Source organism: Vipera berus (assembly GCF_964194415.1).
Source record: "Vipera berus genome assembly, chromosome: 3".
Taxonomy (NCBI): domain Eukaryota; kingdom Metazoa; phylum Chordata; class Lepidosauria; order Squamata; family Viperidae; genus Vipera; species Vipera berus.
In genome coordinates this window covers 122,503,196-122,530,370 of record NC_138204.1, presented here as the reverse complement: position 1 = coordinate 122,530,370, position 27,175 = coordinate 122,503,196, and the positions used below count along the sequence as shown (strand labels likewise).

The 27,175-nt window shown below is 41.1% G+C and overlaps 1 protein-coding gene across 1 annotated transcript; it reads right to left on the bottom strand.

Annotated features, from left to right (window-relative positions):
* Positions 1 to 590: 590 nt before the first annotated feature.
* Positions 591 to 27,175, bottom strand: SYNDIG1 (synapse differentiation inducing 1). The gene is made up of 4 exons (XM_081322469.1): positions 26,704 to 27,175; positions 18,275 to 18,799; positions 7,302 to 7,439; positions 591 to 1,944 (listed from the first exon to the last, which is right to left on the bottom strand). The coding sequence occupies exons 1-4, from the start codon at positions 26,749 to 26,751 to the stop codon at positions 1,786 to 1,788; spliced, it is 870 nt and encodes a 289-aa protein (XP_081178595.1). The 5' UTR covers positions 26,752 to 27,175; the 3' UTR covers positions 591 to 1,785.

The window sequence follows — 27,175 nt, the reverse complement described above, 5'->3', positions numbered from 1 at the left end:
AAAAGGGCCGAGTTTGAAGACCTCTGTTCCTCAATCACAGATCACTGAAGAAGCACAACATGATAGCTACAGTGTCAGTAACCAGTAGTGTTACTAGTATTAAAAGTTACCATTACCAGTCAGAGGTCTTAAGGGCAGCCACTGTCTGACTTTCCTTCATCTGTTTGGCCCATCCCCAGTAGAATCTGTAACTATATGAACGGGCAAATCCAACCAAGGTATTTTCATTAGTTGAGTTCAAGAACTGATACCAAACAATGTATAGAAGAGTGGGAAAAAGCTATAGTTAATTAAACCAAGCTTGTTAGTAAAGCCCAGATTTTGAAAAGAACTTATATTGGTACCTTTTGACTTGATTTGGTATTTGAACAAGATTTCCTTGAAACCTCAACCAACCACTTTGCTTTTCCCAATCTAAACTACCATTGAATGGCAGTTTGGACTCGCAGGCTTAGCAGCATTTACAGAGAATATATTAATCCCAAAGTAAACAAATTTTAAACAGCCTCCAGTGTTGAAAATACCTTGGATTAATGATGTTGATAAAAAATCAAGACAGATACCATATCTCATTGCAACGAATGGTTTTATAAGATTCTGTAAAATGCCACGTGAAAAGATTGCTTCAAGACAGCAAAAAGACCATTAGAAGAGATATGTAGCAGATTCATGATTTTTAGACAATTTTTAATATTAAATACATTCTTTGCAATATGACCATTGCTTATTCAGGTTTTGTACCAAGAGACGTATTCCAACATATTCCAGCTTTGCTCAGATGTGAGTCTGTAAGCTGAGAAAACATTTTTGTGCCGGTAGGCTGGTTTCTCAGTGGTAGATACTTCATGCTTTGCCATCACATTTATGCATGGGTTTCTTATTACGGTATTTACTTGCTGAAAAATATCCTCTCCGGAAAAGAGATGCTGCCAGAAAGAATAGCATGCTTTGCAAGCAAGTTTTTTTCAGAATAGGAGCAGGGCCAATTAGCACAAGATGCTTTGACTTCAAAGATGTTCAGTGAAATCATTTATGAACAATCCGTGTAGTAATTATCTGTGTAAGCTACACTGAGGCAAAGAACCACTGTTTTATGTGTTGTACAGCTTCTGTGTATTCCAGAGCAGTTTATGCAAAGTATGTAACAACTTTATACTATAACTGGAACCCTCACTTTACCATTCTGCTGTTCCTTACAATAACAAAATCTGCCCCCTCAGCTACTGCATTTCATTTGGCTCAGGGTTGGCCCTTTTCTGATTATGATTGAATAAAAGAACTGACAGTCCCTTGCTATCCCTACATTACATTGATTCTGCAGCTTTGTTTGTATTTTGGTTATGGATAAGCACTAAGCCAGTTACTAGTTCTTAGTCATCCAAAATCCAGAATTAGCCTTTCTGGAATAGCAAAACAACTTTCAGATTCTCCACCTTTATTAGTTTTTTTCCTTCCAATGTCTCCTACTATTTGACCGATGATCCCAAATTTGGAGCTGAGTCTAATTTAGACCAGAAACAAATTATAAACAAGGTCCGAAGCGAACTTTTGATATTTGGAAATGTCCATGGCTTTCTTGGGTTTCTTGCAATAACAGTTTTGCCAATACTAAAAATAAATCAGAAAAGTAAAAAAAAAGAAAGAAAGAAAAGATCCAGAACGTTTCTCTCGGAATTCAGATTGTACAAATTTATGGCAGCCCTTCTCACTTTCAAAACTGTTTATATTTGAAAGGTACAATATCATTCCTCTGTAGCTTTCTGTAGCAGTCTAATTTGTCAGCTTTCATATGTGGTTGTTTTTGGACAGATATGCTATGAGTGCAACAGCAACTCCTACATAAATGCCTGTTCCAATGGTGATGGATAGCACAGCCAAGAAGAGAGCTCTCCGAGAACTGGAACTTGCTTGGTGGAAATCCCCTTTAGCAATGGCTTTGTTTGTCTGCAAGAATGGATAAGGTTTGCATTAGTCAGTGTGGATATGGCAGCCAGTTAACAGGAAATAACATGAAGAAATTTGAAAAAAACCAAACATAGGATTTGGGGTTTTAATGGGCATTATTTTGTCTGAAAGACACATTTTTTTTCTGCAATTCATGGACAAAACTGTCTTTCATGTACTTCACGGATATAAGTATTTGCGTTTAAGTCCAACATTTTCAATGGGCATAACATCGGTGATTGGCACTCCTATCTTAGAGACAATAACAGCTGACCTTTTGTGAGTACAACCAGAAATGTGTTTTGGCCATACTGGATGGCACGGGCACATCTCCTTTCTTGTGATCACTGCCTGGACCCCACATCAGCTGTTTTTCTTCCAGCATTGGTCCTCTAAGGCAGACATGTCAAACACAAGGCCTGGGGGCCGGATGCGGCCCGCAAAGTGGTTTCATGTGGCCCGCAAAGCCATCCTGGAAACAGTGAGGGAACAGCCCCCACTGCCTTGGCCCTGGCCCAGAGACCCTCCTTCTGCCAGAGACCCTCAGATCTGTCCCACTCCTGCCCAGGCCCCCATAGGCACCCTTGATGCGAACGATGTGGAGCTGGCCACGCCCACCCAGTAGGCCATACGCACTCTAGCCACGCCCACCCTGGCCATACCCACCCGGCCCCTTGAGGGCAACCGCAATGCTGATGCAGCCCTCAATGAAATTGAGTTTGACACCCCTGCGGTAATTCTTTATTAATTCTTTTCTTATTTATCACCCCCCTCCAATACAATTATTATTAAAATCAACATCATTTCACATTTTCAGAATCAAAAAGGCCACTATTGTTATCAAATAGCAATAGAAAAGCTCACAGAGACCACAGTATAGTGGACTTGAGGCCATGAATTTAAAAAATATTTTACAGTTTATCCCAACAGAATACAATTGTAGATATCTTTTGAATAGCGCTTTATGGCTAAGTTAGAGAAATTTGTGATTAGGGTCCTTCTTTTTCCCCTAGTAGCAGCTTGGTTGAAATTACAGGACTACAGAACAGGACTAACATTTTTATCCCATACTATTTGATCAACAGAAATCATTGTTCTGAAATTTGGCATTGATAAAAAAAGTATGATTCCAAAAGGAAGTGATCTTCCTTAAAATATATTATAGTCACCAGAAAACCCTTGTGCACTTTTTTGCATAAAACAGAAAAAGTGAACTTATGATTTATAATTTTGATGACTAGACAGGATAAATTATAGAAAGAAAAGAGTCGTGTTACAAAAGCCCAGAGTAAAAGGTGAATTTATAATTGCATTTATAACTACTGTAAAAAAGATCAGAAGTCGCTTCTTTGTGGGGGGGGGGTTCTTTCTTTACTATTGTATATTTCCCCTTTCTTGCACTTTTTGCTTTCTTTTTGATTTTTTCTCTTTCTTTTTTCCTTTGGATTTTATTTAGTTTGAGTTTATATATTAGCCAATACAACCAAATTAGCCCTAAAAAGCGCACACTGAAATGCTGAGTCCTTTCTTAAGAACTGGCAAGGGAGACAATCCTTCAGAAAACTCTTCATAATGCTCTCCATCTGAAAAGACCATGGGCGAAGAGGGTTGGTAGAACAAATAAATTATTCGCCTAATTAGCCAGTGATATTTGAGGAAAGGGTGTGTGTGTGTGAATTTTGAATAAAAAATCTAGGTGAGCAAAGCAAATGGAGCCTTGGTGGAGCCTTGGTGGAGCAGTGGGCTGATGCCTCCTTAAGTAACACCAGCTGCCTGCAATTAGTGCAGGTTCGCATCCCACCAGGCTCAAGGTTGACTCAGCCTTCCATCCTTCCGAGGTAGGTAAAATGAGGACCCAGATTGTGGGGGGCAATAAGCTGACTTTGTAATAATGCCGCTTGGGGGGGGGGGCGAAAGCCCTAATAATCAGGCATATACATAGAATGAAGGCTATTGCTAAGCACATTGTGCTTTAGATTGTAAGCCGCCCTGAGTCCTCGGAGAAGGGCGGGATATAAATGAGATTAAAATAAATAAAAATAAATAAAAAATAAATAAATGTTGAAACTGAAAACAAATCTTAAGATTAGAATATGTCCAGCTAAATAAAATTAATGAGTAATGTGGCTTCAGTGAATGTTAACATTTTGTTATTAAAAATAAATCCTTTCTGAGAAATTCAAGGGCAGCAAAATCTTGATACAGAATATGCTCTAACACTGAAGCAGCCAAGCTTAATGCAAATTCTCCCACCAGAGACATGCATTTCATACGAATGAAGTAAAACCCCCAGTTCTCTTTTCTTTGCTGTTCTGAAGGGCATTTCTGCAATAACTATGCGTTTCAACTCTTTCCTCTTTAAAAAAAAACATAGTGAGGCTATGGTTGGCATCGAAATGACTGATGAGCCAATTTAAAAACCTCTCCAGGCCCGAAATGTTTTCAATGGCAGACTAAGAACTTTAATAAACAAAAGTCACAGCAAGCACAAGAATGCTAAGTTGAGACCGCTTCACAGCGCAGGGCAAGCTAGCTTGTTCAGCAGGAGATATTAGTAGAGAGAACAGTGCAATTCCCTTGTAAAACTCCTGGATCCTTCAGCACCAATCATTCTTCATCGTCTTTGTTATTCTCATCTATCTGCAGAGGATGTCTCTGTGGTTCTATAGGTTTCTCTGCACTACTACACTATACACTGTATTTGCAGTGTACAGAAAATATATTCTGCTCTGAAATCATAATATCAAGGGTGAATGCAATTCAGAAAAAAAATAAGTGTTAAGTGCTTGTACAGGCTAAATGAGTGAATTTCTGCAGTGCATTAGCAGAAAGAAGCTAATTGATTAACAAGTAGCAAGAATGTACTGTATATTTGAATTGTATTCCTATTTATTTATTTCAAACACATCTAAATAGCCTTTCCACGCTTGCTGAAAAAGTATGGAAACTGTAACCCAATACCTTTGAGGACAACTGGGGAGGCTGGTCCAAGTACGCATTCTTCAGTTATATAATCAAGGTACAAATCATAGTTTGGATACACATATCACGCCATATCATTATTTGAATCATAGTTTGCTGAAGAAATTACAGTGGCCTGGTTCACATTGCATGCTGCGTCTTTCACACCTCAAAGGCCAGGTTTACTTCCCAAGCCAGAAGTGAATGAGCCACCTTGTAAATAAACAAAGTGAATATTTCTGGAGTAATATGAAAATTGCTTGAGATTCATGCATTCCTATGAGATGAAAATGTATATGTCAATCCAATTTTAACAGATAGCTTCATTCATCCCGTTCCATAAATATATTTTTTTAAAATCAAGGACAAGCAAAAGGGATTGATTCACATATAGTAGAAATGAAAATAAAGATCCAGTCAATTTAAAACAGATGCAGGTTACATAGAGAGTGAGAAAGGATGATCAACTGATAAGAAAAAGTAAACATGGTAAGGTAAAAGAAGTTCTAATTTTGCTTTGCTGATCTCTGACAATCATATCTTCTACTGGAGGAGCCCTGGGACAACTGGTCTTTGCAGGGAACTCAGAATATTTTGGATCAAATTGTATTCAATAGCTAAGCATCACAACATTTTAGAATGTATGCAACTGTGAAACAAATGGTTAATGACACCAGCATGACTAGGGCAACCAAACTAGATCTGGGAAGATGCTGTAAAACAGACCTATTTCCCCTTATTGAATATACAAGGGTGTTTACTTTGTAGACCACAGCATACTGTAGATAGCCTTTAAATTTCTGGTAATCAACAATTACAAAAGAATATGTAACAACTAAACATTGGTCCAAAAATGAAAAAAAGAACAGTGCACTAAGACTGCATACTGTCACCTTGTGTTTTAATTTATATGCAGAATATATCATAAGAAAAAATGGACCAGAAGACAGAAAATAGAATTAAAATTGCTGGGAAAAACATTAACAACTTCAAATATGCTGATGATTCTTTGATAGATGTTTTAGAGAATGTCTTGCTGAAAATAAAAGAATGCAAAAATTGATTGCTGCTTAAAAAGATTATTTCAGCAGACAATTGAACGCTTTTATCCTGCTGGGCTTAAAAATTTACCGGGATTGTTGCTACAACCATTAAATAAAGAGGTATCTACTATTTGGAAGAAGGTCTGTAACAACTTTAGACAAAATATTAAAGACATTACATTGACAGCAACTGTATGCACTATTAAGGCTAATTTCCTATTTGTAACATACAGCTGTGAAAGCTGGATCATGAGAAAGGTTGAACAAAGAAAAATTATGACTTTGTATCATGGTGCTAGGAAAATATCCTGCACTGTAGAAGAATAAATCATTCAATTTTAGATGAAATAAACTAGGTCCCTCATTGGAAATTAATAAAGAAGCAAACACTTAGATAAGTTGGAACATAATGTGAGAAGACCTTGATGTTTAGAAAAAGCCAGTTGAACAAGATGCTGACAGAAAACAAGGTAAATAGATACTATCACCAATGACAGAAGCTTAAACCTATGAGATGATTCTTTGATTATATGAAGAATTCAAGGAAATAATACCCATTCGGTCAAAAAGATTAAAAAGTGACTGAATAATAATAATTTTAGGATGCAAAAAACTTCAGTGTAAGAGGAAAGGTAAGTCAATTACCAATTCACTCATATACCAACAAGGATGGAAAATACATTATCAAAACACTCATGTATGTGATGCGTATTTTGTTAAACCTTAACTGAATTCTACAGCTATTCCTTCTTGTTTCATATTCCCCAAATGTGTTAAGACCAATTCTCAGAATTACCTGGGAACTGCTGAAGTTTTGTTCCCAACACATCAGATCAGATCATATTGGGAAAGCTATTTTTCGATCTTGTACACCACAGGTTAGCCCCCAGGGGGACGACAATTTTGCTGGTGCATTCTTGTGCACATTTAATCAGACGTAAAGTTAGCAATGTATATCAATGTTTATGACGGTTTTGTGATCTGCTCAGATTTGTGACATATAAAATGGGTGGCCATACAGGTATTTTACATTCACACAGTACATAGAAGCATGCAAATTTCTCACTTTGTGAATATCTGGCATTTTGATTAGTAATAAAAGGATTGTTCAACGGTGACTGGGTTTTTTCTCATGGACCAGCATGTTTAAATAACTTTTGTTATTAAAAAAATATTTTTTATTTTATCATATCCCTATACCAGGGGTAGGCAACCTTGGTTCCAACCAAGCTGGCTCAGGAATTCTGGGAGTTGAAGTCCACGAGTCATAAAAGAGCCAAGGTTGCCTACCCCTGCCCTATACTAATGGAATACTGCCTATCTGCCATAGGAATAATAACATTGAATAAATACCTCATGTGAAAGATAGAAAGCAGCTATTCCCAATGGCCAGAAACAACAGAGCATGGAGAACACACTAAGTCCAAGATGATCCCTGGGAGGCATCATAAGGAAATGGTCTTCACTGTCAGTGTCACTTGAGTAATCGCTCTGAAACAGCAAGAGAAAAAGACCATGAAGTAGATACGTCACTGGCAAGACCAGCCCTTTCTCTCTGCCTCAGGCATACCTATGATCCGTTTTCTTCAAAAGGCAACACAGAATTTTCTGGCTGAAATTACGCATGAAAGATATTTGTACTCTTCTGCAATGAAAGAACGTTTTAGAAGAATCATATTTTTTTAAAAAATTTTTTTTGATAGGACGATATTGTTAGGAATTACTTTAGAACAGCTAACTTTTCATTTCTTAAAATTATGATGGAGGGTCATCCTGTTCTGCAACGTAGTGACCACAGGGAGAACACAAAATCTTGCAGCAACAGCTTTTAAAAAGAAGGAAATCACCACAAGTGCCGTAACAGTAAAAAGTTATCCTACTCTATTTAAGAATGCTGAAACCTATCCCCACTACTGGCATTATGGGGCGATTTGTGATGGTTGTGACATTTTTGCTTATCTTAATCAGCATGTGACCAGGGCTATGTGGGTTCACATCAAGGAACACATCTACATGTATGTATGCCTTGGCACACACACTTGTATGTGTGAAGCCTTCCATTCTGCAAGCATTCTCTGTATATACAAAAGCAATAAAGTGGGCCAAGCCAAGAGATATATGCCTTTGTCATTAGAATTACTTACTCGGCTCTGCTCACATTTTAAGTCTGAATGGATCTTCTGAAGATAGTTAAAGTACCACTCATAAGAAAAGGCCAAATGCCAAACAACATTTAATTTGCTAGGGGAAAGATTACAATACCAGATGCCTCTCATCTACCAAATAAATTTTTTCCCCAGCTTTGTCAGCTGGCAACTACAAAAAAGGAATCCATTAAAAATCAAATAGACTAAATGAGTAAAACATAAAATATATGTTGGCCAACAGCCCAAACACTTGAAATAGTAAACTTATGTGGGGTTAAGATAATAATTCATCTATGTAACATGGAATACTCTTGCATTCAAAAGAATGTTTTAACGAGATCCTTGCACTGTGGCTATAACAGTATTTGACCAACTATTGAGGTAGATGAGATTGGAAGCAGATGATAGTGAGACACCGAGATGCTCAGATATTTGAATTCAATTCAACCTGACCGATGATTAGTAGCGAAAGGTAAAGGTAAACGTAAAGGTTCCCCCGCACATGCATGCTAGTCGTTTCCGACTCTAGGGGCCGGTGCTCATCTCCGTTTCAAAGCCGAAGAGCCAGCGCTTGTCCAAGGACGTCTCCGTGGTCATGTGGCCGGCATGACTAGACGCCAAAGGCGCACGGAACGCTGTTACCTTCCCACCGGAGTGGTCCCTATTTTTCTACTTGCATTTTTACGTGCTTTCAAACTGCTAGGTTGGCAGAAAGTAGCAAAAGAGACACTAGCAAAACAACAAGGCTAGGGAAAAGTCAGAAGCTAGATCTAAACTAGAAATACAGCAGTCTACCCTCGTTTAAGGGAAAAGCAGTAATATAAAATAGTGGTATGGTACAAATCCAACCACCATCTAGACCAGGGCTTTTCAAACTTTTCACCCATTGTACCACTTTTAGGATATGGCAACATCCAAGTACCACCAGTCGCCTAGCAAGGTGTCAAAAACTTGATGACCAAAAAAAGAAAAGAAAAAAGTGATGAAGTACAGGAAGTCCTCGACTTACAACAGTTCGCTTAGTGACTGTTCAAAGTTACAATGGCACTGAAAAAAGTGCCCCCCAAGCCACAGCTGAGCAAGACACCTGACTGCCCGCCCAGAGGCGCTCTTCCTCCTGTCCGAGGTTTTCAATGTTGTGAGCATTTCTGTTGAGGATTGGCAGCGGGGGTGGGGTGGGGTGAGTTTGGTTTTTATTCCTCCCCCCTCCATCTGCTGGGTGGTTGCAGCAGATTTTGGTCACTTCACATGACCCTGGGACACTGTGACCGTCATAAATATGAATTAGTTGCCAAGCATCTGAATGTAAACCACAAGACCCTGGAGATGCTGAAACATTCCAGCTGATTGGCGCTTCTTCTGGGCTCAGCAGAAGCGCCGGGATCAGTGCCGAGCTCCAGCTGGACCCTGGCACCGATCCTGCTGCTTCTGCTGAGCCTTGACAGCCCCGAAGAAGCGCTGATCCTGGCACTTTCGCTGAGCCCTGATAGCCCTGCAGCTCCAGCCATCTTTCGCTCAGGCTTGTGCGGTGCTGCCACCGGTTCAGCTCATTCCCCTCCCCTGCTACCACTTTTCTAGGATGGTCGCGTACCACCTGCCGGGTGCCAATGTACCACAGATGGTACCCGTACCACTGGTTGAAAAGCCCTGATCTAGACTACATATACTCTTATCTCTACTTCTATGTTTATTGGCCGAGTACACAATTGCACTCGGTGTATTCAATTTCATTTCACTTTAAGGAGCCTCCGGAAGGAACACCTTGAGTTTAATATTCTTACAACTCCACAAAACTGTCAGACTCCAGGCTCTTTACAATAATAAATATACAATAATAATAATAATACTAATATAATTAAAATATTCTAATGTCAATGTTGGTAGCTCTGTAATCAACTCAAAAGGTCCTTCGGAAGAGCCAGGTCTTTTACCAATTTCTGTAATGCAGTAAAAAATGGAAACCAGAGGGCAGGTTGTTACATAGGAGGGGAGCCCTCAATAAAGAGAGCCCACCATCAGCCCCCCTCCTATAGTACCTTTGTTAGCTGGCAACATTTATATGTGAACTCAGGCCATCCCAGCCAGGAAAGCAAAATTTATTTGGGAAAGGTTCTTTTATGTCTGACGATCCAAGCCATATAGTTTTAAAGGTCAGCGGATTTTATACTGAACTTGGACTGGAACCCAGTTCCTATCCCCAATCTAGGCTCAAAAATATCAAGTAATTTCGCTTATTCCTTATTATGCTTATGCATTATAAATCTTGACAAAATGCCTTGGACTGCATAGAACAGCTTTGCTTTCAATTTCAACAGCTTTGCTTGCAATTGCTTTCAATTTCAACAGCTTTGCTTGCAATTGCCCTATACCTCCCATAATTCCAAGTGTTAAGGTTAATTGATTTGATTAGGATCATGGGCTCTGCATTGGGGATACCAAATTGGGGAAGGCTAACGAAGAACAATCTGCAAGATTTTGGTTTAGATTGATAAACCACGGGAACATCTAATGGACTTGCCAAGAGGGAACTGTAGAACAGGGCTTTTCAACCTTTTCACTGATTGTACCACTTTTAGGATATGGTAATATTCGAGTACCATTAGTCGCCTAGCAAGGTATCAAAAACTTGATGACCAAAAAAAAGGAAAAAAGTGATAAAGTAGAGGTAGTCCTCGATTTACAACAGTTCGCTTAGTGACTGTTCGAAGTTACAACGGCACTGAAAAATGTGACTTATGACCATTTTTCACACTTATGACCAGTGCAACATCCCCAGGCTCACGTGATTTACATTTGGATGCTTGGCAACTGATTCATATTTCTGATGGTCACAGTGCCCCAGGGTCATGTGATCACCTTTTGCAACCTTTTGACAAGCAAAGGCAATGGCCGGGGGGGGCCTGGCCAGCTCAACGCCACTCAGGTTTGGGGGTGCCTGGGGGGGCAGGGAGGATCTGGGGGGGATCTGATGAAGGAGGATGGGACTGGGGTGGGCACCGGGGTATGGTCCACCTAAGGAGCCTCGCAGTCCCGCTTGGGCCACCGCAGGGGACTCCCGGATGGTGGGGCAGGCTGCCCAGAGCCCTGGGCAGCAGAGAGCAAACACCCAGCCCAACCCTTAAGCTCCCAGGCACTAAGACCCTGCAGCAAAACCCCACTTCCCTGAGGGGGTGCCCGGCTGCATTTACCTCCTCCTCAAGGGTGCCGCTGCTGCTGCTGTGCTCACTCTCCTCGGCCAGGTTATTTTTGGTGGATGCAGGAGGGCAAGGTGCGTGGGTCAGAGGGAGGCCCACTCCCTCTCCATGCGAGGAGATTCGGCTTTTTTAACCAAAGCTTCCTTCTCAATAGGATAGGAGACTACCAGGAGGCCAGGTGGAGGGGGCAAGGGGATGGCGAAAGGGCAGTAGGGCTGCTGGTGGCCAAGTGCTAAGGCAGGACTCTGGACTTCCCTCAGAGCCTCCCTCTCTCTCATTATAATCTCTTTCCTTCCTCCCTCCCCCTCCTCCCCCGCTTCTCATTCCCATCTCCTTCCTTCCCTTTTCCCTCCCTGCCTCCCTCCTTCTCATTCCTATCTCCTTCCTTCCTTCCTTCCTTTTTCCTCTCTGCTTCTCATTCCCATCTCCTTTCCTTTTCCCTCCCTCCCTGCCTCCCTCCTTCTCATTCCCATCTCCTTCCTTCGTTCCTTCGTTCCTTCCTCCCGCTTCTCATTCCCATCTCCTTCCTTCCCTTTTCCCTCCCTGCCTCCCTTCTTTTCATTTCCATCTCCTTCCTTCCTTCCTTCCTTGGTTCTCATTCCCATCTCTTTCCTTTCCTTCCCCCTCACTCCCTGCCTCTCTCCTTCTCATTCCCATCTCCTTCCTTCCTTCCTTCCTTCCTTCCTTCCCTGCTTCTCATTCCCATCTCCTTCCTTCCTTCCTTCCTTCCCTGCTTCTCATTCCCATCTCTTTCCTTCCTCCACGCTCAGGAAGGGATGATGGGAGGGGGGAAGAGATTGCCAGTGTTGCCAGTGGCCATGCTGCTGCCGGGCATAGCTATTCCAAATGGGCAGGGGCAGTTATGGGGAAAGGGAAGCCTCGTGGCTGGGACGCTAGGTCAGCAAGCGGGCGCGGTGCTGATCTACAACCTGGTGGCAGCCATCGAAGGTGGGACGCACTCAGCCTTAGATCCACAGAGCAGCCCTGGAGTCAGCAGGGGGCCGTCCCGCCATCTCTGCCCTGCTCCCTGGGTGTGCACACAGGAGGCAGCGAGTGTGGAGCGCTGGCATCCTGGGGGAAAGGGAAGTGCTTCTCCTGCCTCTTTTCTTTCTGAGCGGTCAGCAGGGACAGTCAGCAAGAATGCCAGGCACTTGCCACCTCCTGTGCGCGCGTCCAGGGGCTGAGGCGGGGGCAGCCCCTCGCTGGCTCTTTCCCGCCAAGACCTTCTTTTAGATCCTCTCCCCTCTCCCCCCCCTCCTCTTTTCTCTTCAGGACACCTTCAGCTTCCGGAAGCACCAATCAGCTGGAGCCTGGTGCTGATCCTGGGGATTCTGCCCAGACCCATAGCCCTGCAAAAGTACCGATCAGCTTGTAGCCACACGCACAAATCCTGGGGCTACTGCTGCTGCAACTCCAGCTCTTTCTCCATCAGGCTTCTGCGATGCTGCCGCCACTTCAGCTAATTCCCCTCCCCTGCTACCACTTGTCTAGGATGGTCGCGTACCAACAGCCACGTCTGAAAAGCCCTGCCATAGAAGTTATCTGAGTGATACTAAGAAAAAACTCTTTTCTTGACCCTGTAATCCCTTGGAGTACAGTCAGGGTGACTGAATGCAGCTGAGCATTTACTGGCTGGATGCCTTTCCTGATGCCACGTGGAGTTTGCAGTAGATATTTTCTCTTTGCTCCCTCTCCCAGAGAAATATCTGCCACTACCTAGGATTGAACTCTCAACCTTAAAAGTGGAAGGCTAGCATCTTCTCCTCTAGGCCACCACATCACTAGAATAGGAGCAAAAATAATGTAAAACAAGTGTATCAGATAAATCCCAATCAGGAAGGAAATTTGGAGCACAAATTAAAGAGTTCTGATCAATATTTCAAAATGATACAGCTCCTGGGACACGCTGCTGACAATGACAATGTCAAACCCAGCATCTTTTTTAAAAAAAGTAACTTGGAGCTATACATCAGTTGCCAACAGACTGAAAAAACATTATTTAAAAAATGTCCTTAGACTCCAGAATGAAATTAATGATAGTATTGCCAAATAGGCATTTGAGTGACAGCCAAATAGAGAAACTTGAGTATTTTCTTAATTTGAAGTGAACTGAAATTGAGTTGCAAGGGATTATTTTTTTGTTTTTGAAAAAGTGAAACTACAGACAGGGACAATGGAAAAGGAAAGCAATTTCATTATCTGACCATTTGATTACTTCAGTTCAAGTAAACAAGCAATAACTGCATCCAGTTTGAATGTACTGGTTACTAGCATTTCAGCAATACCTGTGACCCTTCAAAATATATTCAACAATTGACTTATCACAAGTTAACCACCTCTCCCATAGACATCCAATACAATCATTTTTTATTACAGTCATAGATTAGCATTACACAAATAAAAGCATTATAAACAACAATAATAATAGTAAATAAAAATAAATAAAAGACAAAATAATACATCATGACTGGTGATGGATTATCAGTGAGCATTAGAGTCTGCCTAATTTTGCACATAGCCTAACAGAATTTGGCCACATTCAGAGAAATTACTTTGTACTGACCTGATAACAGTTGTATGTAGAAGAGATCGGTATTTCCCGGATATTTTATTAGGCGAGTATTATAGAGTCTGTAAGTCCTTAAAGAGCCAATACAAGCCACAATGAGCCACACCTTTATTGCTGCAATCAATATTCCAGCACAAAGCCCAGCCTTTTATACTTGTTCCAACATACAATGAAGTATGTAAGTTATATGGTTTCCATCAAGAAGTCATCACCCTTTTGTGAACACTTATCCTTTTATTAAACAGCTGTCAGGAACCATCAATGCATCTTATTTCTTTATTTTCATTTACATTTTTAAAATATTATTTGATTGTATCTCCCACATAGAGACAAAGCTGGTTTCCACTTGGGGTGCCTCCCCGCAACATTTTAAGCTCTTTAAAGACAAACCCTTAAGTGATAGTGATGTCTTTGTATGCTTGAATGCAAATTTCCTAATCAATGAAGAACTAGAACAGAGTACTTTTCAATTTCATGTGAATTTCATTTGTTTTCTTTTAATTATAACATTAGCAGGATTGCATCCACAGAATGTATATTATCTTTGTATTAGTAAAAAAAGTAATTTGGGGGTATATTTTTGCTACTGAAAAAATATTAAAATTGAAATCCAGAAAGCACACAGATCTACAGTATTTATTTTTGTTTTGCTACATATTATAAATTGCTCCTTTTTTGGTATTGAACTTTTTATTGGTTGGGTACTACAGTAAATGTATTGCTGAAACAGAAAAAGATCCTTGGAGCAGCTGTATAACAAAATTATGGATCAAGAAATTTGCATCTGAATAATGTTCTGGAAGCAAACATTTTGGTAAGAATATTTTGGTAAGAATATCAAAGAATATTTTGGTAAGAATATCAAATCTGAAATCAACTATGGACACCAGATATTCATTCAGGTATTATTGAATAACATCATGCCTACCCATTATGGTTAATGGTAAGGGACCATAAGAATTGCAATGCATCAATACAACTATCAATTTACAGATAAGAATCCCGCAAAGTAAGATGCTAATCAAGCATTTAAATTTTCCTGTTAACCCATTATAAGAAAAATAATATTTTTATCATACCTTAAAGTCCAATGTAGCATATCTTTCATAAGCATCACAAAAACATGCAGGTTTATATCACAATAAATATTTTAGGAATAATACATAAATTTATTTACTAAATGCCCTCAACTGAAATCAATTGATTTCTATGGAATTAACTTACTTGGATTATTATTTAAAAGCAGGAGAGGACAAAAAAAATCAGGACAAAATGATAAATGATTTTTTAAGCTCACATTTACTATCTATAATCTTGTCAAGATGGAATAAATCTATTAGAACAGAGCCAATACGCTGTTCTGGAAAGCACAATCCTTCAGAATATGCTGGCAATGATAGAACCAAACTCAACAGTGGGCATGGCCAGAATCTAAAGTAAGAAAGCCACTTCTGTTTATTTAATCCTAACACATCAGACCGCTGGGGTTGAGATTAATTCCTCCTGCTAGAATATTTGACATAAGGCCAACAAGCATGCTTAACACTAGAATTGTTTCCCACTCCTAATTTAGGTATACAGTATTTCATAAACAGGTCGACAGACAATGCCATACCTACTGCTCTACACTCTGTAGCAAGCCATCTAGAGAAACCTGGAAGCTATGTCAGGATGCTTTTTGTTGATTACAGCTCGGCTTTCAACACCATTTTGCCAAGCACTCTCATTGAAAAGCTGACTGACTTGAATTTTTCCCCCTCCATCTGCGATTGGATTAAAGACTTTCTCAGGGACTGGTTACAAACAGTGAGGGTCAGGTCTGTTTTATCCACCCCCCTGAAGCTTTTGCACCGGCTTGCCACAGGGCTGCGTGCGTAGCCCCTACCTGTACTCATTGTACTTTACTTACTTTACTTTACTTTTATTAAATTTGTATACCGCCCTTCTCCCGAAGGACTCAGGGCGGTGAACAGGGAATATATAAATAGTAAATAGAAAAATTAAAAAGGAATTAAACAAGTGCCCAGTTAAAAAATACAATAACAATATAAAAAACCCATTAAAAAACCCTAACGTCCCCCATCAGGCCAGACCAGCTAGTTCAAATAAATGGGTCGTACACATATGATTGTGTATCGTCCGACTCATCTACTGCGATAATTAAGTTCACAGATACCACCGTAGTGGGTCTTATTACAGGTGGAGATGAAACAGCATACAGGGGGGAGGTACAAAAACTATCCATATGGTGTTCCAAGAACTACTTGCACCTGAACATCGGTAAGATAAAAGAGATGGTGCTAGACTTCCGGAGGAAAAAAGAGGAACCTGCCCCACTTTACATCGGGGGGGGGGGCTCCTTTAAATTTCTGAGTCTACCTCTGTGAAGATCTTACCTGGAAAGTTAATACAACCCAGGTGACCAGAAAGGCCCAGCAGGGACTCCACTTTCTCAGAGTTTTCCGGAAGAACAGGGTAGAACAACGGCTAATGACCCTCTTTTACTGGTCTACTATAGAGAGTGTCCTCTCATACTCTATTGTGGTTTGGTATGCTGGTCTGACAGCCGTGGATAGGAAAGTATTACAGAGGGTAGTGAGCACAGCACAAGACATTGTGGGCTGTCCCCTGACACCACTGGATGACATCGCCAGGGCTCGCTGCCTTGGAAGAGTGAGGAAAATTCTCAGGGACGACTCACACCCTGGTCGGTACCTCTTTACTCTCCTACCATTGGTTAGGAGATATAGGAGTATAGCCAGCCGTACCAACAGGCTGAAGAACAGCTTTTATCCATGGGCTGGTAGGCTTTTGAACGGGAAATAATTTTATGTGTGACTGACTTGCGAGGCCGGTGTGTTGTGCAATTAGCTCACATGGTGTAACAAGATGGAGGGTTTGTTGTCACTGTGAGTTGTGGGGGTGGGCACGAAGGGAGGCTCAGCCAATCTCAATGTATACATGGTTGTACTTTGACAATAAAGGTTCATTCATTTATAAACCCAAATAAAGGATTTAGATTTTAAAAAGCAGCTGTTAGAGAAATACCGGTATCTAATGATATTTTACTTTACAGTATACACAATATTAATTACTCACATCCTATAGATTTGCTTTAATAGTTGTGTTGGAACTGAGCTTTTCAATATAGCACAATGAATATAAAGCTGCATTTTGTCACAAAAGCAACATGGCACTTCTTATGCTGCTTCAGTAATGTCTGAATCTTTCTATTCTATTCCATATTGTGCTCTGAATTATACAATTTATTCTTTTTACATTTTTGGACTTTATTTTGGTATATAATTTTTGCAGTTTTAAGAGGCAAACCAACTAAATAAACCAACAGTTTTGGATATCTTAAAGGCTGATTCACACTTATGAGCACATCAGCTGATGGTTAATTTCTTCTATTAGTTGCAGAAATCTCCTAAAATCTTGATCCCAGGAAGCATTTCTTATGTTCTAAGTATCTGTATATCTCAGAATTATCTCAGAGATTTGCCCTATCTATACTGATTTTGTACATTTCCATGAAAAAACATACAAGAAACCTATCCAAATACAGTTTTTAGAGGATGAAAGGTATATAGCTTGTAGCTTATTATGAAACATGGTGACGCAATGTTTAAAATACAATACTGCAGGCTACTTTTGCCAGCTGCCTACAGTTTGGCAGTTCAATTCACAGGCTCAAGGTTGACTCAACCTTCCATCCTTCTGAGGTCAGTAAAATGAGGACCCAGATTGTTGGGGGCAATATGCTGACTCTGTAAAACCGCCTTAGAGAGGGCTGTAAAAGCATTGTGAAGTGGAATATAAGTGCTATATTGCTATCGTGTAAACCATACCTGATGCAACTTTTTTATATACAAAGGTACAGGAGCTCTGCACTTTTGGTCACTACATGTGCTAAAAACAACTTTCTCACCTTTATTTCTGTCCCAACCATCAGTCCAGCAAATAGGGCAGTATTTCCTGAACTTCTACAATCAGAAGAACCCTTTCTTTCTGAATTAACACTGTCTCTACACAATAGTCTTGCATCCTAAAATGTTCAGCCTGGACAGAAACACCTCATTAATTAGAGTTTCCTGCCCACGCCTCCCAATTCTGAATTTGGCTTCTGATGAAAATGAAGTCAAACAGGCAAAGTTGGAATCATCTCTGTATATAGATCCTCTTTCTCTCTGCTTTGGGACTACTTGAATGGTGCTGTTACACCTGTTGCAACCAAGGAAATGAAGAGTGACAGTGATTTATCTAATTTAACAAGCCGTTTCTGTGGGTGGGCATCATTTCATTATCTACATAATGCTAACACCGTTAGCAAGTTTTAAAACAGATTGCATCCTACCACAATTTATCCTATCGTATTATTTGCAATTGACGATATACCAAGAAAACTTCCCTGACCTCTAGTTCTTGGAAGTCCTCGTCTTCGTCATCTTCTTCTTCCACATCATAGGAGAGGGTCTGGATCTTAATCTCATCTGTGGACAGACTGACAAATTTGCCTTCAGGATAATCCAGGCAGCCTTTGGTGGGTGACTTGTTTTCAATAAAGGTTGTTTCACAGCATTCTGCACTCAGGCTTTCTCCCCATGATCGAAGCATGCTTTCTGAATAGAGGATGATGTTTGGATGATAGCGGGGTTCTACTATCTGTGGTAGAGTACTGGGGTCAAGAAGCTGTTGTATTGGGTCATTTGGGGGATAGAGAGTCCCAACTGGCCGACCCTGATACTGAGCAGTTGGATACACAGATACCAACCTCTCCCTGTTTTCAGCCATTAAGTTCCTTGTGTTAATCAACCCATTCTTCTTCTGGGTGTCAATTGCCTTATTATTCTTTCTAAGTACATCTTTCTGCTTAACTAAGCCATCCATCCTGGATTCCTTTTCCTCTATTGCCTCAATAAATTGCCATTCCTCATTCGTCTGATCACATAGAAAAAAATTATTCCATTTTCCTGAGGGAGGGAGAGAGAGAGAGAGAGAGAGAGAGAGAGAGAGAGAGAGAGAAGACTCATTAGAGAAGAGAAATAAGCATCGCCCTTTATGCTGCTCTTAAGATCTCTTAAGAGCTGAAAATAAATTAAGCACTTGGTACAAATGTTTGTTGTTAATGAACTGAAGATAGTGCTGAACATTATTTCACAACAGAGACATTTTTTACATCATTGGACAGTTAATGCAGCGTAAGGTCTAAGAGTCAGAGAGGTGACCCATGAAGCATCTGGCTCAAATCACCCCTCTGAACCAGGCCTTAGATAAGCTAATATCTTTCAGGCATTCCTATATATACAAAATAATACTCGCATTTAGAGATATTATAAGATATAAAATAAATTGGAAAGCAATATATTTGCAAAAGGTAGAATACAAACATTCCATCAAATGCTATCTCATATATATATATATATATATATATATATATATATATATATATATATATATATATATATATATATATATATATATATATATATATATATATATATATATATATATATATGTTTTATGTTTATGTTTTATTTAATTTATATATACACACACACACACACACACATATATACACATATACACATATATATACATATATACACATATACACATATATACACATATATACACATATATATATACACATATATAGAGGAACAAACAGCCACTACCACATGCTTCTCCCAGAAGAAGGAAGCTGAAGCCACCAGCCTGAGGATGACGGATGGGATTCCGTCGAAACGTTGCTCCTACACCTTCAATTCTACATGGGAAAAAACCCGAATGACCAAGGATCCACATATATATACAAATATATACATATATATACATATACATACATACATGCATACATATATATATGTATGTATGTATGTATGTATATAAAGATAAAGGTTCCCCCGCACATGCATGCTAGTCGTTTCCAAGTCTAGGGGCTGGTGCTCATCTCCGTTTCAAAGCTGAACAGCCAGCGCTTGTCCGAGGACGTCTCCGTGATCATGTGGCCAGCATGACTAGACGCCAAAGGCGCACGGAACGCTGTTACTTTCCCACCTTAGTGGTCCTTATTTTTCTACTTGCATTTTTACGTGCTTTCAAACTGCTAGGTTGGCAGAAGCTGGGACAAATAACAGGCGCTCACTCTGTTATGCGGCACTCGGGATTTGACCCGCCAAACTGCCAACCATCTGATCGACAAGCTCAGTGTCCTAACCCACTGAGCCACCGCGTCCCTATATATATACATATATATATATAAAGCATTCTACTTTAGAAATCCCAGTCTCAGGTATTGGCTAGTGATTTTTTCTCAGTCCCGTTTCCATCATAATCTCTTCTTAAAAACTTCCAGTGTTAGAGCATTCACAGCTTCTGGAGGCAGGTTGTTCCACTGGTTAATTGTTCTAACTGTCAGGAAGTTTCTCCTTAGTACTAGGTTGCTTGTCTCCTAGATTAGTTTCCATCCATTGTTTCTTGTCCTGCCTTCGGGCGCTTTGGAGAATAGCTTGCCTCCCTCTTCTTTGTCACAGCCCCTGAGATATTGGAACACTGCTATCATGTCTCCCCTAGTCCTTTTCTTCATTAAACTAGAGATACCCAATTCCAGCAGCTGTTCCTTATATGTTTTAGCCTCCAGACCTCTAGTCATCTTTGTTGCTCTTCTCTGTACTCTTTCCAGAGTCTCAACAACTTTCTTACATCGTGGTAACCAAAACTGGATGCAGTATTCCAAGTGTGGCCTTACCAAGGCATTGTAAAGTGGTATTAATACTTCACGTGATCTTGATTCTATCCCTGTTAATGCAGCCTAGCACCGTGTTGGCTTTTTTGGCAGCTGCAGCACACTGCTGGCTCATATTTAAGTGATTGTCCACTAGGACTCCGAGATCCCTCTCACAGTTACTACTATCGAGCAAGGTACCACCTATACTATACCTGTGCATTTGATTTTTCCTGCCTAAATGCAGAACCTTACTTTTTTCACAATTGAATTTCATTTTGTTAGATAGTGCCCAGTGTTCGAGTCTGTCCAAATCCTCCTGTATCTTAAGCCTGTCTCCTGGACTGTTGGCTACTCCTGCCAGCTTGGTGTTTTCTGCAAATTTGATGAGTTCCCCATCTATCCCCTCATCCAAATCATTGATGAAGATGTTGAAGAGCACTGGGCCCAGAACAGAGCCCTGGGGCACCCCACTACACACTTCCCTCCATGTAGATGCGGTTCCATTGAGGACCACATGCTGAGTACAGCCAGTCAGCCAGCTACAAATCCATCTGGTGGTGATGCTGTCTAACCCACATTTTTCTATCTTATGAAGTAGTAGTTTGTGAGCTACTTTATCAAATGCCTTACTGAAGTCCAAATATATATCCATAGCATTCCTCTGATCCACCTTGCAGTAATACTTTCCACAAACGTATATGTCATGAAGAAAAACATTATTGTCTGTTCTGTATTTACTACTAAAGTAGATAATGAAAGACAGAAATAATAGTATAATTTGAACATCACTCTCTATCCTACACAGAAAAATGAAGAACAAATTGGAGATTATACTTAGATATTGGGGGAGCTATTTCCAATTTATAAATATAAATATTTTCAAAAATGTTCTTTTTGAATATTTTAAAATTGCCCAAGGCACTGAGATCAAGGAAAGACAGAAGCCAAAGAATTTTACTAGGCTACAACCTGTCTTTCGTTTTCTTCCATGCTAGAAGAAAACCTTTAAAACAAGAAATCAAAGAACAGGAAGCTAAGACTTGGTCCAACCCACCCTACTAGATCTTATTGAGTAAGAAATGGTACAATGTTTTGTTGTATAATAATTTACCTAAATGATTTACCTAATACACATTGTTTTCTTGTTTTAAAGGTTTTCTTCTAGCCATTAATGCCATTAAAATGTCTCATTTTATTTTTATGTCTCACCAAGTAGATGCTGCCAGGTATTTCTAAAAAGTATCATCCACACATCACCCAATATCAATAACATTTCATATATTTGTTGTCAATCATTCATTTTTGGTGAACTTCAAATTTAGATACATTTACATTAATTTAACATCTTATTTGTCTCTTGAGAAACCTATATGCGGGCCAAGAAGCAACAGTGAGAACTGGACACGGAACCACTGATTGGTTCCAAATTGGGAAAGGAGTCCGGCAAGGCTGTATACTGTCGCCTTGCCTATTTAACTTATATGCAGAGCACATCATGAGAAAGGCAGGGCTAGATGAATCAAAAGTTGGAATTAAGATTGCTGGAAGAAATATCAACAACCTAAGATATGCAGATGATACCACTCTAATGGCAGAAAGTGAAGAGGAACTGAAGAGTCTCTTGTTGCGAGTGAAGAAGGAGAGTGCAAAAGTTGGGTTGAAACTAAACATTAAGAAAACCAAGATCATGGCATCCGGCCCTCTCAATTCCTGGCAAATAGATGGGGAAGAAATGGAGGTAGTGACAGATTTTATTTTCCTGGGCTCCAAGATCACTGCAGATGGGGACTGTAGTCAAGAAATTAAAAGACGCTTGCTCCTGGGGAGGAAAGCCATGGCAAATCTAGACAGCACACTAAAAAGCAGAGACATCACCCTGTCAACAAAAGTGCGTATAGTCAAGGCTATGGTCTTCCCAGTTGCAATGTATGGCAGTGAAAGTTGGACCATAAGAAAGGCTGAGCGCCAAAGAATTGAGGCCTTTGAACTCTGGTGCTGGAGAAGACTCCTGCGAGTCCCTTGGACTGCAAGGCGATCAAACCGGTCAGTCCTAGAGGAGATCAACCCTGACTGCTCTTTAGAAGGCCAGATCCTGAAGCTAAAACTCAAATACTTTGGCCACCTAATGAGGAGGAAGGACTCACTGGAGAAGAGCCTAATGCTGGGAAAGATTGAGGGCAATAGAAGAAGAGGACGACAGAGAATGAGGTGGCTGGATGGAGTCACTGAAGCAGTAGGCGTGAGCTTAAATGGACTCCAGAAGATGGTAGAGGACAGGAAAGCCTGGAGGAACATTGTCCATAGGGTCGCGATGGGTCGGACACGACTTCGCAACTAACAACAACAACAACATTAATTTAATTTGAATGATTAGAGGGACGCGGTGGCTCAGTGGGTTAGGACGCTGAACTTGTCGATCGGAAGGTCGGCAGTTTGGCGGGTCGAATCCCGAGTGCCGCGTAACAGAGTGAGCGCCTGTTACTCGTCCCAGCTTCTGCCCACCTAGCAGTTTGAAAGCACGTAAAAATGCAAGTAGACAAATAGGGACCACTACGGTGGGAAGGTAACAGCGTTCCGTGTGCCTTTGGCGTCTAAGTCATGCCGGCCACATGACCACGGAGACGTCCTCGGACAAGCGCTGGCTCTTCGGCTATGAAACGGAGATGAGCACCGGCCCCTAGAGTCGGAAACGACTAGCACACATGTGCGGGGGAACCTTTACCTTTACCTAATTTGAATGATAAGGATTCCATGTTAAATAACTGGTCAACCACAAATTATCAATTTCTGTTCTATTTATGCAAGAATTTTTTTAAAAAAAATGCTCGACTGTTAATTCTGCATAGAAGAATATGTACATGACTGTGAACCATTCAGGAGCTGCTGAAATCTACCTCTCACTCTTTTTCTTTTTGAATATGTCTTTTTCATGTACCCAAGGTATATTTATGCAGAATATAGTAGGTTGGTTTCAAATAAAGATGTTTAAATTCTCAGTATATTTGCAACAGAATCTGAACTATTCCTTCATTTGTACATGGCATGGGTTACTTGAGGAACATCCTGTCTCTCGTAAGGTTTACCTTGTGGATTTGATTCTGCAGAGTTGGCGTGATCCAGGTTCCTTTGATTAAACAATATCATCTCTCAGGATCTCAGAAACTTGCCTTCTGCCCTCAGGGACAAGGTCTGCCTCCCCCCCTCCCCCCCACTCTGTTGTTGTTTAAAAGAGCCAGAAAAACCTGGCTCTCCACCCAGGGCTTTGGGAAGAGAGAGTGAAAGCCCTCATTTCATTGTGCTTGGCATCTTTATTTTTTAAGTTTTTATTGCAATTTTTTGTTGTTTTATTATTATGAGCCATCCAGGGTCGTTGAGACTTGGGCAGCATACAAGTTTAATAAATCATCTTCACCATTATCATCCAATCGGCTTATGTAGTAATCCTAGGGCTCATGATTTTTGTTTAATTATCCGAAAGGGAAATTATCAAAACATTTGATTTGCCTATTGAGGAAAGTCATTTCTGAGTCCAGGGTTGTTCTGAATTCTGTAGAAGAGTTTGTATTTCACTTACAGCCAATAAAAGCAGAAGCCTCTCCACATCATTTTTTTTAAAAAGAAGAACCTATCCTTTTAAGGCATTTTCCTTTTATTTACCACACTGACAACCATACATATACAGACTGTGTATGCCAACAATCCTCTTCTAAGAGAGAGAGGACTTTTTGGAAAGGCCTAAGTGTACAAAAATTCACTACTGGACTTTCCCCCTTTTCATCCCCCCCCCCAATTCCATATTTGTAGAGCTCTTCTGGGACATAGGGGTTTAGATGACTGCTATATATACGGTAATTTCCTTTATGCAAATATCCTTGTGTTAATACTACATCGATGACATCCCAATAACACTTCTTATTAAGCTACAGAAAAGGAACAAGTGAAGAAAGGACAATTACTTTTCTTAAGAAGCCCAGATCATAGCAGAGATAAGATCTGAATGCACTATTTCTCATTTACAGTTAGATTTGTCACTAAGTAAACCATGCTGATTCCCATGCACTAAAAAGCAGTGTCATATTTTCTTTACTAATCAACTACTATAACCCAGTAAATAAAGGGGAGAAAAGAGATTGATACTGACATCAGAATCAATAGGCAAATTATCACTTTGAATAGTTTTACCAAATCTGAGTACTATTTTTAAGTTTCTCTTATGGGCCAAAACATGCAAAACTGTTTGCATTTATAAAAAAATAAGCATTAATAAAAACAAGTATTAAAATTAACATACTAAAAATTAAAATATTCCTCCCATATCAATTTGGGGCTATAATATTAAAATACTGTAATATTGAACCCAATACTGTTGCCCGCATTAATTCCCTAACCAACTATATCAGAAGTATTATCTCAAACCCTGACTTCCCCACCTCAAAACAAATAAAGCAATCCAGATATGCAGTAAACACAGTAAAATAGGAATTAAAAGCCTCCAGTTTGGAAGTTAGTCCCTGAATGTTAAGAATTCAGTTCTAATAACACAGCTATCTTTACAGAAATCTAGAAATAACAGAGAGGTCCCTCATTTAAACTTACATCAAAAACGTCTATGTTTCAGCATTTGTTTCATCTAAAACATACTTACCAAGTTACCACAGTCTTGCCATATACCCACAATAAATACCCTCCCTTCCCCAGGAATGCAATGAAGCTCCAGAGCCTATTGAAAAATTGCTAACTGAGGTAAATTTCAATTTGAGAGACATCGTTTAAATTTATGGGATGAATAATATTAAGTATATTGAATTTTTTAATTCAATTCAGTTTAACCGGTTTTGCTTTTCTTTCTGGAATGGTCCCCCAGACAAAAGTTACGTGTGTTTTCTTCAGCCAGCCCTCAAGCCACGCCACCTTTCTTTCTTATATTGCTTCAGCTACGGTATGAACGGCTTCCGAAATGTACGCTGTGTGAATTATTTGGATAAACTGCTGTGACATATTGAGGGCCAAGAAGGAAGGAAGGAACCTAAGGTGCATCTCCTGTATTGTTTCTCTAAGGCAGGGGTCTTCAAACTTGGCCCTTTTATGACTTGCGGACTTCAACTCCCAGAATTCCTCAGCCAGGCATGCTGGCTGAGGAATTCTGGGAGTTGAAGTCCACAAGTCATAAAAGGGCCAAGTTTGAAGACCCCTGCTCTAAGGCTAAGCAACGCAGCGCAGAATTGGCGCATCTCGGCAACAAAGTCTTGTGCGTAGGAAAGACCACAAGCGCAAGCAACTTTCTCTGACTGGACGAGCGCTCGGGGGTCCAGAAGCTCACAGTCGCTCTTACGCGAGGAGAAGCAAGACGGGACCGAGAATCCGGAACTCCGACGGGCGAGCACGTGCCTGGCATTGCAGAGTCCCAGGTATGACGATCCCCGAAAGATCGAGGGCGAAGCCCAACTGGGGGGCAGCCTCTTTTTCTCCGAAAATCTGGCGCTGGGCTACAAATCGAAGGTGGGCAGCTCCCTAACACCCTGTCGAAAGGCAGGCGAGTCCGCGCTTTTATCCCGCCCCATTTCCGACGACATTCAAGTCCCAGGCTATAAAGGTCTACCCGGGGAACGACCTCTCGGCCACGCCTCCGGTGCTTGCTTACGGTCCTGCGCCATTTACAAATCGCTCCGACGTGCGAGAAAACAGCTCCTTCCCCGCGTTTGGAGACCTTTGGCGGACTGTGCCTGGTCGCCTCTTATCTTGCCCTCCCCTCCGCCACAATTCTACGCTGGGACTCACCTTCGGACGACGCAGCAGCAGCAGCATCATAGGCGGGGGTGGTGGGTGGTGGGGGGGGGAAAGGTGACCTCAGGCGTCCCCGTCGAATTTGGGACGGCGGCAGCCGGCAGGACCTCCGGAGAGAGGCTGTTTTTCCAAGTCCGACTGGCCTCTTACCTAAAACGCCCTAAGATACGAATCAAAAGCGGCGAGTTTTGGGGCGCGACGGGAAGAGGAGCCGAAGCAACAGACGGCGGTACCACGGAGGGGGTGGGCTCTAGCCGGCGAGGTCTCGCCTCGTGGTGGCGGGGGAAATACACGGAAGGTCGGCAAAAGCGGCGGAGAGAAGGAACCGTACCGTCTGCGGTTGCGGCCGCTGTTGCCGACGCCGACGCCCGTCCACCATAGTGCGGACCTGGACTGGGAGCCGACGCCGGGCGCTGCAGCCCTAGGCGATGGAGCAGCCGCGGGTTTTCCCCAGCTTCTGCTGCTACTGCAATCGCGGCTGGGCTTGCCTTGACAGAAGGAATTTACAACCCTGCACAGAGAACGGGGGGGGGGAACACCAACACAAAGCTCCCCCCAGGTCCTAAAGAGAGCTGAGACTCGCTGCTGCGTATTGCGGAAGAGAGGAGACGGCATTTTTGGCGCTCAATTAAGAGGCAATCCTCCTCCTCCTCAGACCGAGGCGGAGAACAGTGGACTTTTCTGAATCGGTACCGAGTAGTGGCGACGCTCGACGTACTTGTCGTCTTCAGTGTTTACTCCTTTTTATTATTGTTATTATTCACTGCCTTATGACGATTAGAAGCAAGCAAACGTCCTTATAA

Bases quoted from the DNA above. Each gene is read 5' to 3' on its own strand.
- SYNDIG1 (XM_081322469.1), bottom strand. From the start codon at position 26,751: ATGGTGGACGGGCGTCGGCGTCGGCAACAGCGGCCGCAACCGCAGACG. The intron at 7,440-18,274 runs GTCAGGGAAGTT...TTGCTGTTTCAG, and splicing joins AGGACTTCCAAGAACTAGAG to AGCGATTACTCAAGTGACAC. The intron at 1,945-7,301 runs GTATTTATTCAA...CCATTCTTGCAG, and splicing joins CTTTCTATCTTTCACATGAG to ACAAACAAAGCCATTGCTAA.